Raw genomic sequence first — 15,116 nt, forward strand, 5'->3', positions numbered from 1 at the left:
TTCAATATCATTTCTGGTATGCGCTCCTCTGTACAAAAATCTTCTGTGACTTCAAGGTGAAACATTAAGTTCAACTTTATCAACTGCCTGTTTTTTTGTTTTTTGGTTTTTTTGTGGGCTAAAACTGATTGGAGGTCTATGATTTAATTTAGTTCTACCTCACACCACCTCTGACAGTTTTCTGATATGTGGGCCCCACTTAGAAGGCTCTTGTCATAGCTGCCTTTTTGGCAGCCACTGATGGAATTATTTGATAAACAACTTGTGTTTCCTAGCAGACTGCAAGTTTCCTGAGGACAAGGACTTTTATCTTCTTTCCTGCAATACTAACTTGTATGTCTGGGTGCACCCAAGATTCTGGGCAAACAATAAATAACAGAATGAATGGAAGAATTTAATTTTCAAATTTCAGGAAGTAGGGCTAGCAAGTGAAAAGGCCCTGGAAGCAGGCAGGACCCCTGTAAGTTTAGGAACAGCAAGACCACAGTGGTTGGGCTTCCCAAGCACAGGCAGCCAAGGAGCTGGAAAGGAAGTTATGGAGTAATCACACACTATCAAATATAACTATCAAAAGTCCAAGCACATGCAAAGAAAGATACAGTTACAATCAGCATATATTTTCAAAACCATAACCTCAGACATTTTTGGATGGTCGTGGTCCATTTTCTCTGCAGGGGCTCTTTAAATTTTAAAGAAGGATATAGAAAAGTCTCCACTTATAGAAAGAATTTAGTGAACTATGGCCAACAGTACTGTTTTATAGACTTAAAAGCCAGTGCTTGTGGCTCCCCTGAATAGCAACTCAATGACATAATAAGGAGCTACTCAGTGTAATCTTCCACATTTAAAGTTTATTCATCCAAACTATTTAAAGGAGGAAGAACTTCATATGCATGTATACATATATGAACTTATAGTTTAAAGAGACACACTAAAGCCATGTAATACTGTGAATTAACTTCTCCTTAAACTAGTATATAAGGCCCAAATTCACTACAACCAATATATTGAACTTTTGGGTGTTTTAGAAGGTAAACATGCTATGTTACTTTTTACTAAATGTGTCTTTTTATGAGGATGCTAAGTTAGACAATAAAGGTACAAAAGGCAGAAGCAGCTGGTTTAAATTAACTGTGTTTCTGAGAAACACAGGTCAATTTTTACTGTTCCATCTGCTATAATAATCTTTGATATAATGAACAGCCTCCCAAGTAATTTAAAAAACATCCAGAGCTCTGCTTCACAAGTTTTCTTTTTTTTTTTTTTTTTTTGCCTTTTTCTTTTGAGACTCTGCCCCCTACAGGAGATAATGTGCTCCTGCCTGTGTCTGGAAACCAATATTCCACATGCTAGCATCAAGAATGAAAAGCAGGCGAGTAAGCCACATGTATCACAAAGCAACTGAATGTAGTACTCTCTGATAGAAAAGGTGACATTTAAATGAAATACATCAATTTTTGCTTTGGAATGTGCCCTACTATATAAATCAGCATTATCCTCTCTCCAAAGTTAGAAACATACCCGTACCCCCATTAGTTCCAAACCAAAGCATGAAGGTAAAAGCAGAGTAAATGAACTGCAGGCTTGTCATCCTACCCCCTTGAGTCCCTTCCCCTACCCTTTCCCACTGCCCTACAATCAGCCAAATTTAGTGAGCACCAAATTTAGACAGCAAAGGGAAGCATCCTATCACACAGAACCCAGAGGAGCTACCAGAAAGATCCATTCCTGCTTATTCTATAATACTTTCTTCTTTTCTCCTTGCTTCCCTTTCCCTGACTCTTCTCACTTCTCTTTTATCTTTTTCCTGTTTTCATTTCTCCTACTGCTGGATGCAGTGGGCTCTCTCTGACATTTCTCTTCCCTCTGATGGCTAAGAACACTATATTGCTGTACAGAACGGGGCGGCAATGCACACTCCATCAGGATACAAACTTCTGAGAGGAAGGTGAATAAGTGACAGCTAGGTGACAACCTTCGTGTAGCACCTGAGACTTTTCTTCACTCTTTTACTATATGGATTTGTGATTCAGATATGCCAGTCTCTATCTTGAAAACTAAGCTGGGCTGTTCTCCCTTATTCCATGAAACCAACAGATTTGTGGACTCTCAGTAATATAATGCCACAGAAGTGTATCATAACTCCAGGATGTCCATAGTAAACACAATAAATTACCATCAAATGCCTGAACTTTGAAATATACTATATACACCAGAATAAGAAGACACTGAAATGTCAATATATTTCTTAAAAACTATATTAAAACTGGTGTCTCCTATTTCAAAACTGATTTCAAAGCTGGATGTGGTGGCACACACTGTGATTCCAGGAGGCTGAAGCAGTAGGACCCAAGTTCGAGGCCAGCCTGGGTAAACTTTGCAAGACCCTATCTCAAAATAAAAACTAAAAAGAGCTGGGAATGTAGCTCAGTAGTAGAGTATTCCTGGGTGCAATCCCCCATACCAGAAAAAAAGAAAATTCCAAGAAGCTGTCTGACTAAAACCAAGGTCTGTCATATCTGCAAATACATGCACATACCTGGTATGGCTTCTTAACTAGCTTGGAGCTTCTCATCTCTCCAATCCCACCCTGCATGTTTCTGCTCCACAATCACTAAAGACCTTGGGGCAAAGCAAGGATTATTCACTTACTCCCTCCCTTTAAGTAAACTATTCTTCAGTAGAAAAGACCATCATCACAACTAACCATATTTAAAATGTGGATTTTGAGACTGGGGCTGTAGTTCAGTGGCAAAGTGCTTGCCTAGCACATGTGAGGCACTGGGTTCAATCCTTAGCACCACATAAAAATAAACAAAGGCATGCTGCCCATCTACAACTAATATATATATATATATATATATATATATTTAATGTGGATTTTCATTTTGTTATAATTTGGCTTTCAAAGCAGGAGCAAGAATAAAATTTTAAATGTAGTCTCAGCTTTAGGTAAGTTTCTTGCTCGTTTTTAAACAGCATTATTAAATCTAATAGACTTGAGTTAAAACCTTCCCCAAAAGACTTCCGATTAAAGTTGTCTTCACAGTAAATTTATTATCAAATATTGTGGGGTTAGTAAAAAGGAAATAATTTTGATTTCACTTTTAATACCCCTCCTCCATTTTAGGTTTGGGGGAAGTAGGAAGAATAGGGAGTAGAGGAGAGAAGCAGTATTGATGTTTTCAGACATAACAGAGTATTGGCCTTGGACTCCACTTTGTGTCTCACCCTTACACAGCAATTCCAAAAACCTAGGCTTCCTCATGGTGAGGCACAGATCCATTGTGACTCAGTAGTCATCTGCTGAATAATCATCTACCCTGCTTTTAGCTATTTCTACATTTTCTGTCAAGGCTGACTTTCCAGATTCCACTTTAACAGGATTTGACAAGGTCATGATCAATGACAGTTCCTGACTATGGACATTTGCTTTGCCTAAGGAGTGTGAGTACTTAGCTTTGGACTGAATGTCTCTCATGAGAATATCTGTGACAGCTATAGTCACCCTGACTTTATGCAAGTAGGCAGAGGAAATGGAATCACATCCTACTTAGGAAGCCTAAATTCCAGTCTGGTTAGGCTTCAGCCAAATAATTTTGATTCAGTGGGGTATATCATAGCTGTTTCTATTAATCAATGTAGTATGAAGATGGACAGATTTTTTTTTTTTTAACATAGTAAACTCCTTGCAGGAGAAATGCTTTTTGTAAACAGGCGATATCTATGACTGTCTTATTAAGGGTGTTTAAAAAATAAATTCCAATTGCAGGACTCAAGATTGCTCTTTAATGAGCTTTAAGCTGAAAATTTGCTCTGTACCTGCACATTTGAAACTCTGAGCCGTGAGTCCTCGTTCCAAAGATAAAGTTGTCAGAATGCTCAGGAAGCTGGTGGTCACGGACTGACGTTTGTTCTTCCTGAGTTCATGCCCACCCAGCTGATCCTTGGGTTTGCTCCTCAGTGTGACTTGCAGGTTTTGCTCTGAACTCCTCGCTGCATTGGCAGCTGTCTTCAGAGCCTCCATCCATTCCTGAGCCCTCTGCCGGGTCTCAGCTCGGAGGCGGAGGACATCTTGAGGGAAAATGACTTGAAAGCAAGAATCACAGCCATCCAGGTTGTCTACCTGGACAGCCAGACACACATCCACGTTGTAGCTCAGCAGGGGATCCTCATCTAGCTTGCCTGGCTGAAAAGCCATAAGGTAGGCCTTGCTCAGCACAAATGTAAATGCCTTCCAGTTGTTTTGGACAGTTAGTCTGTAGAGTGTCCCTGATTTGAGGATGTTTTGGTACTGTTTGGAGCTATCCAAGACAGGAGACGGTGGTAGCAGCCCGTTGGATTTCTCTTGTAAACAATGATTCTGTGTATAGTCAACATGATGGCCGAGCCCTGGTGAGTTTGCCAGTTCATCCTGCCGTCCCATGTAACTGGGCACTGCAGCATGCACTACTTCCCAAAGCTTCTGTCCCCAGTCCAAAGCTTCCCACGGTGACTCTGCCTTTAACTGTAGCTGAGTGTTGTCATAGAGAACAGTGTCTACCATCCTGGCCTCAAGATTGCCCAAAACAGAGATGCTCTGGAAGTGGGAAAGTTGGTACGTGGCATAGGGGTTTTGATTCCCACTGCTGTCGAGGCTATAGAAGTATAAGTTGTAAGGTGACAGTTCTGCGTAACAGCTTTGCCAGTAACTGTCATGGTCCTTTCTAATTTCCAGGTAACCCTTCTTCAGAATGTTTGGGAATGTCTGCTTGTGTTCTAGAAAGAAAAAAAAAGGAGGCATAAAAGTATCGATTAGTTATAAGAAGGTGAGTGCAAGAGACCAAACAGATCAAAGGTTGATATCTTCCTGGTTCAAATTAAACCAAGTATAAATGGTAAAATTCCAGGATAGTATCTAATGGGCAAAATGTAGCTGGGGAAAAATCTCTTATCTAAAAACTGAACTACCTTGGTGAGAGAGTATAAAAGTAAGTAGTGGGGTATATGATATGAATGTGATATGACGAAGTCTGTGCAGAAAACAGCAATACTGGAAAAAGTGTGATTTAATATACCCTGTAGGCCTAGGACCAATCACACTCTTTTGGGATTCCTTGCTTTCTAGGTAACAGTCTACAGAGTATTAAATACATAAGAGAAAACCTGCCATGTGAATGAATTCCTGCTGATTCTCTTATCCTTCCTTAAGTTCATGATGCCAGGAAGGGTCAATGAAAAAAAGCAGTGAAGTGTACTGCTCACAAATTCCCATTTGTCAGAGTACCCACTAGTCCCCAAGGCCAGTTCATGGGCCTCTCTCTGGTAAGCCCCTTCAGTTCATTTTTTAGGCTTCTGCTTACATGCAGTTTTCTCTCGGAGCCTCAATGTGCTTATGCTGCTGCTCCCTTAGCTTGCAATGCTCCTTTCCACTGCCTCAACCAGAGACTACAAATTTACCTTCCTTCAGAAAGACAGTCTGTCCAGCTCTCAGCCCCTCCCCCACCTCATGTGAACACACTTCTCCCTGGGTCAGTTATGTTCCTCTTTCATAGGCTTTTAACAGGCTGCATTATAATAGTTTAATTAAATACCCAAACAAAAAAAATACATTTTAAAGTTTGTTTTTTAAAAAAGTCTGCCTTCCCTACTGCATAGTAAGCTCTCTTCATTTTTTGGTGAGGAGGCAGGTTACCAGGGATTGAACTCAGAGACACCACTGAGCCACATCCCCAGCCCTATTTTGTATTTTATTTAGAGACAGGGTCTCATGGAGTTGCTAAGTGCCTCTCTTTTGCTGAGGCTGGCTTTGAACTCTAGATCCTCCTGCCTCAGCCTCTGGAGCCACTGGGATTACAGGCACACACCACCACACCTGGCTCTCTTTTCGTTCTTATGCGATAGCATGCAATACTATGCCTGGTACTTAGTAGGTGTTTCATAAGTACTTGTTGAATTACAAATCAAGCTTCTAGCACAATGTCCAGTGCATAGTATGTCTAGTTCTCTTGCCTTCCTCTTTTCTCCATTTCCATTTCATGTGTTTATCTAATCAAGCCACCTATAATCCCTGATGAGTGGCAATATATTCCAGTTTAATACTTTAGTAAAAGGGGACTGTCAATTGAGGAACCACATGAGACTTTAATCAGACATGACAATGACAGCCATGCAAAAGGAAGCACTCCTCCCTGGTCAAGGTTTTAATTTCTGAGATGTTTTTCAATCTGTGCCAACACACACTGGAGACAGTCAAAAACTAATTGAATCATTCCCTAAAGAACGCAAGTCATACACCCAGAGGATAAAATTTTTGCTTTTGACTATAGAAAGAAAGAGTAAGATCTTGATCTTAACATAGCAAACCAAAAGAGAAAGGAGAGAAATAAGGCAGAGAAAAGCCTATTTTATCTGCTTTACATCTCTGGTCCTGACATTCATTAGTAATTCTGTGGTAACTCAAAAGCCATTAATTTCTTGCAACCCACACTAATCCCTTTGTAGAAAGAGATAATGGATGCCTATTCTCAGGTTATCTTTCTCTTCTGACAATGCAATAAGGGAGGCAGTGCTGTTAGAGACACTGCTGCCGCCTCCCCACTCTCATTTCCATCAGGCACTGATGACAGTTCAGCCTTCTCCATAATAAGACTTACAACTATGTGTCCCTCTATCCTCAGTCCTCCTGTGACCCAGCGGCATAGCCATGAGTTCCTGAGTAAAATAGAAACCACCTCTCTTGCTTTTAGCTAGAAATTGCCGTCTTCTCTTTTTACTTTCCTGAGAGCTAAAAAGCTAACGGCTACCATGAATTAGAAGTTCGATTTTAATTGAGTCCCAAATCCAGCAGCAAATCTGACCAAAATCTCATTTCTTTCTGACTGCATAAGCATAGGGGTGGTAGATGACAGCTTGGGTTAAGGGAATAAGTCCTGCCAGGGAATCTCCAAAGTAGTAAGGCTAAAGAATGTGGTGTGTTCCAATACTGCTTTCCCTCTCACTAGATACAGCAGGTCTTATCTCTGTTCCCTGACCTTAGCTTCAGTCCTTTGTAGATGGTGTGTTACACTGAGACAGAAAATGACACGGCATTAATCATAGAAATGGTCTATTCTTATAGCCTGCAGTTAAAAGTGGAATCTCTTGAAAAATAAGAATCAAGAAGGCAGCAAAGGTGATCAAGAAACTTCTCGCTGGGGCATCTCTTGGTCTTGTTATGTCATACCTTATTAATAGTTTGTATGTGATGTACTAGTTATCTTTGACTACAGAGGGGTGGAAAACTACTGTTTCTCTCTAATCTCTACCAACTGCGACTTTCTATTGGATCTAGAGTTTATTTTTAATATTTTTGCCATTGATAAATCAGAAGCTACATAAATTTAAAATTTCATTAATTTGCTATAGCTCAAAGTTTTGTTTTCCCAGATCTTGTCATTTAAACTCATTTAATTGGGGCTGGGGTTGTGGCTCAGTGGTAGAATGCTCGCCTAGCATGCATGAGGCACTGGGTTTGATCCTCAGCACCACATAAAAACAAAATAATGTGTCCACCTAAAACTAAAAAAATACATAAATAAATATTAAAAATAAATAAATAAACTCATTTAATTAACTCCTCAGATATTCTCTTTCTCTTTTTTTATTTTTTTGGTGGTACTAGGGATTAAAGACAAATATTCTTTAAAGTGTTCAATTTCATAAATGAACAACATAATTCAATCTTGACTAATAAAAGTGATTTGTATCATTAACAATATTTTTCCCATTTCCCCAGTGAAAATAGAGACAGACGATCAAACCATTTTACCCATGAATTTTATAATGAAACTACAAGACAGAAATTACTCATGGAAAAACAAAACATCAGCCCAGGACTCTTGATTTCTCCACTGGTTTCCACTTCATCTAGTACAAAGACTTGGTTCAGTTCCTCCACAGTGAAGATCCCTTCTCCCTCTCCTCCTTGTCCTTACAGTCCCCAGTATACTGGTTCCAGGACAATAATTGCTATTGACTAAAGAGGAAGAAGGGAATTTTCTGGTTCAGCATCTGTTTCACTTCTGTACTACCAAACCACCAGAGTACCTCTTTTGCAGTTATATCCTCTATAAGTTCTTTAAAAAGTTTCTATTCTCATAGCCACCACTTTCATCAAGGTCTGATCTTTCTCCTCCTGGTACTATCATAGGTTAAGCTTTTTAAGGTCTCATAGCCCTTCCCATTCCCTTCCTCGGGCCAAAACTCTTCACAGGTTCAGGGAGCCACAGAGAAAAGTTCACACTCTTTAGTGTGGCCTTAAACATTTCATTATGGAAAATTTTAAACACACGTAAAAGCATGTAGAAGAGTAAACATGAACACTAAGTACTTACCACTTAGCTTCAGAAACCTTCAAGTTTCTGACATTTTTAGTTTCTCCCACCCCTCTCCAACTCTTTTTTTTCTACGTTTTCTAATTTTTTTTCCTGCAATGTTTGAAAGCAAATCCCAGACATTTTATCATTTTACCTGTAAATACTTCAGGGTATATGTCTAATCTATTAAATTCAAGCTTCAAAATCTATATATGAGGCACAAGGAAGATTGTGGAGTAGAGGACAGCCTCATTCCAAGATGTGCAGTGGCTTAGGACCAAAGCAGTAGGTGTATAGCTTCTGGGTGAGGTGGGTAAAATAGGGATTGAACTAAAATTCAATTTTGGACATTCAAAGTGGCTTACAGACTCAGGAATTTGAGTACAAAAAAACAAAGAAGAAAGAAACCTACATTGGAGCTGACCTGGCTACCCCAGCATGGAAAAGTGGCAATGGCAGCATCGACTCACCACAGAGGGAAGGGGAGAAGAGAGATTTGGTAAGGAAAAAGCTAAGATCAAAAGAAAGCTGCCAAGGGGCTGCGGTTTTAGCTCAGTGGTAGAGAGCTTGCCTAGCATGTGTGAGGCATGCATGAGGGGCTGGGTTCGATTCTATGCACCACATAAAAATAAATAGAAAAAATAAAGGTACTGTGTCGATCTACAACTAAAAAAAAAATTAAAAATTTTTTTAAAAATCTGTTTAAATTTAGCTAATCCAGAGACTGTACCATACAGTGGTGCTTGAAAAGCATATTCGGTATCTCAACTGGTCAGAGAGAGCTGGGGTGGAGCCACTTTGAGGCAATCTCACTATAAGGACAGCTCCCTCCTGGAGGCACGAGATCAGAGCAAATTCTGCCACAATATCCTGGCAGGCACCAAATGGGTGACCTAGGGTGTGCCCGGCTGAACATAGGAACAGTCTGTACCCAGTGGGATTCAAGTGTGTAGGGTGAAGGGGAGCCCGACTAGCTTCTCCTTTGTGGTAGTGGCTCACATGAGCAGCTGAAGAGAGCCAGGAGCCTAAGCTGGTGTGAGTGAATACACCTGGGGACTAAGCCCAGGAAGGCTGTGCTCATGGGCAGCAGTGAATGGATGATCAGTATAGGGCTCCTGAGAATTGGACCCATATCAGAGATCAGCCACTGTCTAGCCCTGCGGGTGGATAGATCTAATCTCTCCAAAGAAGGCCAAACCCAACAAAGCCACTGAGGCCTGACTAGACCTGCTAGAATGCCCCCAAGAACTTTGCAGAAGCTGTACCCTGGGAGGGCACTGAACTGGTCTCAGTGGACAAAATGCCAACTAACAGTACTACCTAACCTCTCCCACTCACTCTGGTGAGAAGGGAAACTGAGTCTTACATGAAACAGCTTCAATCTTAGGCTGCTCCAAATGGCAGCTCAGAGAGCAACACAAAAACAAAAAGAGGTTAACAACCTCTATCAGTACATAACTCAAGAAGTGCAAAACAAAGACTGTTGGACAGAGACAGTGACCACTCAATCTGGTCTTTTTTGACTACCTCAGTGAGGAAGTTTCCTTCATTCTTCACCAAGAATTTTTTTTGTCTTTTCCCGTGTGTGTGTGTGTGTGTGTGTGTGTGTGTGTGTGTGTATGAATTCATGCTGTGCTGATTAGTTCAGGGACCTATATACATATACTTATTTGTTTCTTTTTCTCTCGTTTTTAGCATTTTAAAAATGTAGTTTTTTTTTTCCTTGCCTTGTCTTTTGAAGATTTGGTGTTTGGGGATTATATATTTTGGTTTAGCTTTGTATTATTTTCATTTGTTTACTTCTCTTGTTTCTCTTTCTCTCTTCTCTTCTCCTTCTAATGGCCAGATTTTATTGTTCTCTCTCCCTCCCTTCCTACCACCCTCCCTCCCAATGCTTTGCTTCTTCTGTTTTCCCCCCTCCTTCTATATAAACATCACCAGCTACCTCTCTTCTGCATCCTCTCTGTTCATATTTGAAATTGTAATTCTTTTCTAATTCTAACACATTTTATTTTCCTCTGTTTAACTGTATTTGTTCCTTCTTTCAGAACTAATTGACTAATGCTGATACAATCATTACTTCTGTGGATAATATAGTTGACATTTGATGTTTGTTTTAAAGCTAGACCTAGTGCATAGTTACTGGTTTTACTGTTGACAATTGCTGAACCACCATTCCTGATTTTTGGTGGTATTTAATGTTAAAGATATCATAGTAGGAAGTGGGTTTCTACTTTAGTGCTGTGTATTGTTTGTGATGGTTGTCACTATTGTGTATTTTGCTTTATTCTCTGAAGTGCTGGGAACCTACAGGGACATGAAAAATTCACAGGTTTTGATGCTGAACCAAACTCAATCAAAATGCAGCACACTTTGCTCCATACACAAATTAATGACACTCAATCTTCAGCCATACTTTAATGCATAGAAGAGACAAAAACCAAAACTAATGATTAGAATATGTAATTCCCACTCCATTCAAGTTGGAGTGATCAAAAATATACTAGACAACATAGTAGACACTTGCTGTTGAATTCCTGACCTAGTTAACATTTTGTAATTGGTAGTACTGTTGTTAAATGACCTCATCATTCCTATATAGAGAGCAAATAGTATTACAGAGTTCAAAGTAGACATTGAACTAATAAAACTGTACTCTTGTTGTTGATGTTAATGCCACTTCTGGCTCCTCCTCCCTCTAAGAGGGGCCAGAAAGAGATTGGGACACTTCAAGATTACAGAGTAGATCCTGTAGCTGAGAAATACATCTCAACTAAGCAACAAAAAAATTTTACTTCACACATAATCTAATCCTATCTAAACCCTGACATTATTCCAAAACAAAGAAGTGAGGAGACAAAAGCCCCAAACCAACAAAAAGAACCAGCAGAAAGAATCTGTTCCCACCCTTTGGCATCTACTCATATATCAAAAACAGAGTGAAGTTCCAGAATAAATAAGATAATCACAAACAAAGGACATACCTAAAAAAGAGGAGAATCCACTTCAATTGATGCACAAGTTCAGGACCTCTGAAAACACAAGAAAACAGGCAAAAAGTCTCCCTGCAAAATCCACAATCTTCCAACAAAGGATCCTACTGACAGTGAGGTGGACAAAATCCCAAAGAAAGTATAAAAACTGATTATTATAATGTTCAATGAACTAAAAGAAGATCTAAGGAAGGAATTAAGAGATCAATTATAGGAGATGAGAGACCACATTAATAAATTGAAATAGGGAGAAAAAAAGCAGAACTACTAGAAATGAAAGACACGATCAATCAAATTAAAAATTCAATTAATCAGATCAGATTGCATAGAAAACAGAACCTCAGCCCTTTAAGACAGAACTTTAGGCACTGAGCACAGGCTATATGATCTTGAGTACATAAAATGCAAAAACGGGAAAAATTATAGAACATGATCAGAATATGTAAGAACTCTGGGATAACATGAAAAGACAAAACCTGAGAATCATTGGGATAGAAGAGAACATGAAGATACAAACTGAAGGTATAAAGAACATTTTCAATGAGATAGTTACAGAAAACTGTTCCCAAATAAGAAATGAAATAGACATGCACATATAGGAGGCTTACAGGATCATAAATAGACATATTCAAATGAGAAGCTCACCAAGACATATCATAATCAAAATGCCTAATGTTAAAAATAAGGAAAGAATATTAAAAGCCCCAAAAGAAACACAAGGTCACATTTAGAGGCAAACTAATAAGGATCACTTCTGATTTCTCAGTTCAGACCCTAAAATCAAGGAGGACCTGCAATGAGATATCCCAAGCTATAAAAAACAAAAACAAAAACAAACAAACAAACAAAAAAGCCCCCTGTCAGCCAAGGTTGCTATACTTAGCAAAGTTCAGTTTCAAATTTGAGGGGAAGATAAAAATTTTCCACAAGAATAAACTAAAAGAATTCATGAGTATCAATACAGCACCACGAAGAATACTCAAAGAGGAACTAAAAACAATTCTCAAAATTATCAAACAGAGGAAGTTCAATAGAATAAACAGCTAAATGAGAATCAAGACAGGATAAAATACAGCAAAAAGCAAAATGGCAGGAAACCACAAATACATATTCATACTAACACTGAATGTTATTGGTTTCAACTTCCCAATTAAAAGATATAGATTAGCAGAATGGATCAAAAAACAAGAATAAACTATATGCTGTTTACAAGAGATTCAAAACATTTACAGATTAAAGGTAAAAGGATGGAAAAAATATTCCATGCATACAAACCTTGAAAACAAGCAGGAGTAGCTGTTCTCATATCTAACAGAGCAGAAATCAAGTAAAAATTAACCAGAAAAGACAAAAAAGGCCATTACATCCAGGTAAAATGAACAATCTAACAAAAAGATATATGCTCCAAATGCGAACACATCCAATTACATTTTTTTAAAAAAAACCCTCCAGAATATTAAATTCCACATAGATCCCAATACAATAATACTGGGTAATTTCAATACACCCTTATTACAAATAGGTCATCAAAACATAAAATCAATAAATATATCTGCAACCTAAATAACACTATAAGTCAAATGGGCATCTACAGACTATTCTACCCTCAAACAGTTAAATTTACCTTTGTATCAGCTGTTCAAGGAATTTTTTCCAAAACAGATCATATTCTAGGTTATGAAGCAAATCCAAAAAAATCAATATAATCCCACGTATCAGATTAGATCATAATGGAATGAAACTAGAAATCAACAGCAAAAAAAAAAAATAGAAACCACATAAACACATGAAAATTGAATAATACTCTCCTAAATGAAGAATGGACCAAAGAAGAAATGAGAACAGATATCAAGAAATTCTTAGAAATGAACAAGAACAGAGATACAACATATCAAAATCTCTATAACAGTATGAAAGCAGTTCTAAGAGGAAAATTTATAGTACTGAGTGCCTACATTAAAAAATTAGATATCCCAAATAAAAATGTTCTACCTCAAGGCCTTAGAAGAAGAAAAATATACTAACTCTAAAAGCAAAAGATAGGAAATTAAGATCAGAGCTTAAATCAATGAAACTAAGAATAAGAAAACAATGAACAGAATCAATGCAATGAAGAGTTGGTTCTTTGAAAACATAAATAAGATTGGCAAACCCTTAGCCAAACAAACCAAAAGGAAGAATGTGAAGACTCAAATCAACAAGATCAGAGATTTTTTAAAAAGGTTTTACCATAGACCCTTCTGAAATCCAGATTCTTAGAACCTATTTTGAAAATATATACTCCAATAAACTGGAAAATCTGGAAGACATTGACAAATTTCTAGACATGTATGACCTGCCCAAATTGAATTACAAAGATATAGAAAACCTAAACAGACCAATATCAGACCAATACTGAAACTAAAACAGCAATTAAAAGTCTTATCTCAGTTGAATACCAGACCTTTTCAGAAGAACTAACACTAATTTCCATGAAATTGAGATGGAGGGAACACTCCTGAATACATTTTATGAAGCCAATAAAACTCTGATACCAAAACTAGACAAAGATCCATCAAGGAAAGAAAATTATAGACTGATATCCCTGATGAACATAGATGCAAAAATTCTTAAAAAATATTAACAAACTACATTTAGAAACACATCAAAAAGATAATAAGCCATGATCAAGCAGATTACATTCCAGAGATGCAAGGTTGGATCAACATATGCAAATCAATAAATATAATGCACCATTGAAGCCAAATTAATTATAAAAATCATATGATGTCTCAATAGATGCAGAAAAGAATTTTGATAAAATCAAGCACCCATTCATGTTAAAAATGCTGGAGAAGCAAGAGATTGAAGGAATTTACCTCAACATTGTAAGGCCATTTATGACAAACCCAAAGCTGACCACATACTATATGGAGAAAAACTAAAAGCATTTCCTCTAATATCAGGAACAACATAAGGCTGCCCACTCTCACTACTCCTTTTTAATACAGTCCTTGATATATTAGCCAGAGCAATCAGGCAAGAAAAGAAAATAAAAAGATACAAATAGGAAAATAAGAAAAAACTGTTTGCCAAAGATATGGTCCTATATCTAGAAGACTCCCAAAACTTTTAGAAATCAGGAAAATTCTAGAGCTTACAAATGAGTATAGCAAAGTAGCAGGATAAAGATGAAGCCTATAAATCAATAGCTTTCCTACATTCCAACAGTGATGAAGCCAAGCAAGAATCAGGAAAACCATCCCATTTATAATAACTTCAGAAAGAGGTGAGAGAGGAGAGAGAGAGAGAAGAGAGAGGAGAGAGAGAGAGGAGAGAGAGAGGAGAGAGAGGAGAGAGAGAGGAGAGAGAGAGGAGAGAGAGAGGAGAGAGGAGAGAGAGAGCAGAGAGAGGAGAGAGAGAGGAGAGAGAGGGAAAGAGAGAGAAGAGAGGAAGAGAGAGAGAGGAGAGAGAGGAGAGAGAGAGGAAGAGAGAGGAGAGAGAGGAGTGAGAGAGAAAGAGGAGAGGAAAGAGAGAGAGGAGAGGAAGAGACAGAAGAGAGAGAGGAGAGAAAGAGAGGAAAGAGAGGGAGAGAGAGAGTAGAGAGAGGGAGGAGAAAGAAAGAGTGAGAGGAGAGAGACAAGAGAGAGGGAGAGAGAGGAGAGAGAGAAGAGAGAGGAGAGATAGAGAAAGAGAGAGGGGGAGAGAGGGGGAGAGAGGATAGAAAGAGGGAGAGAGGGGGAGAGGGGGCGAGAAAAGAGAGAGGAGAGAGAGAGTGAGAGAGTGAGACAGAGAGGGAGGAGAGAGA

At 38.5% G+C, this 15,116-nt stretch overlaps 1 protein-coding gene across 6 annotated transcripts in view; it reads right to left on the reverse strand.

Annotated features, from left to right (window-relative positions):
- Plekhm3 (pleckstrin homology domain containing M3) overlaps nt 1-15,116 on the reverse strand; it is a 215,109-nt gene that overhangs the window by 163,125 nt on the left and 36,868 nt on the right. For all 6 annotated transcript variants that reach the window (XR_013424271.1, XR_013424270.1, XM_040294802.2 and 3 more), the window contains exon 3: nt 3,823-4,758. Coding sequence is in view for 4 of the 6 variants with exons in the window: in XM_040294802.2 (XP_040150736.1) it covers nt 3,823-4,758 (936 nt within the window). In the remaining 2 variants the exon portion in view is untranslated. The remainder of the gene's footprint in view (nt 1-3,822; nt 4,759-15,116) is intronic.

The sequence above is a fragment of the Ictidomys tridecemlineatus genome, chromosome 7 (assembly GCF_052094955.1).
Source record: "Ictidomys tridecemlineatus isolate mIctTri1 chromosome 7, mIctTri1.hap1, whole genome shotgun sequence".
NCBI classification, from domain to species: Eukaryota; Metazoa; Chordata; class Mammalia; order Rodentia; family Sciuridae; genus Ictidomys; species Ictidomys tridecemlineatus.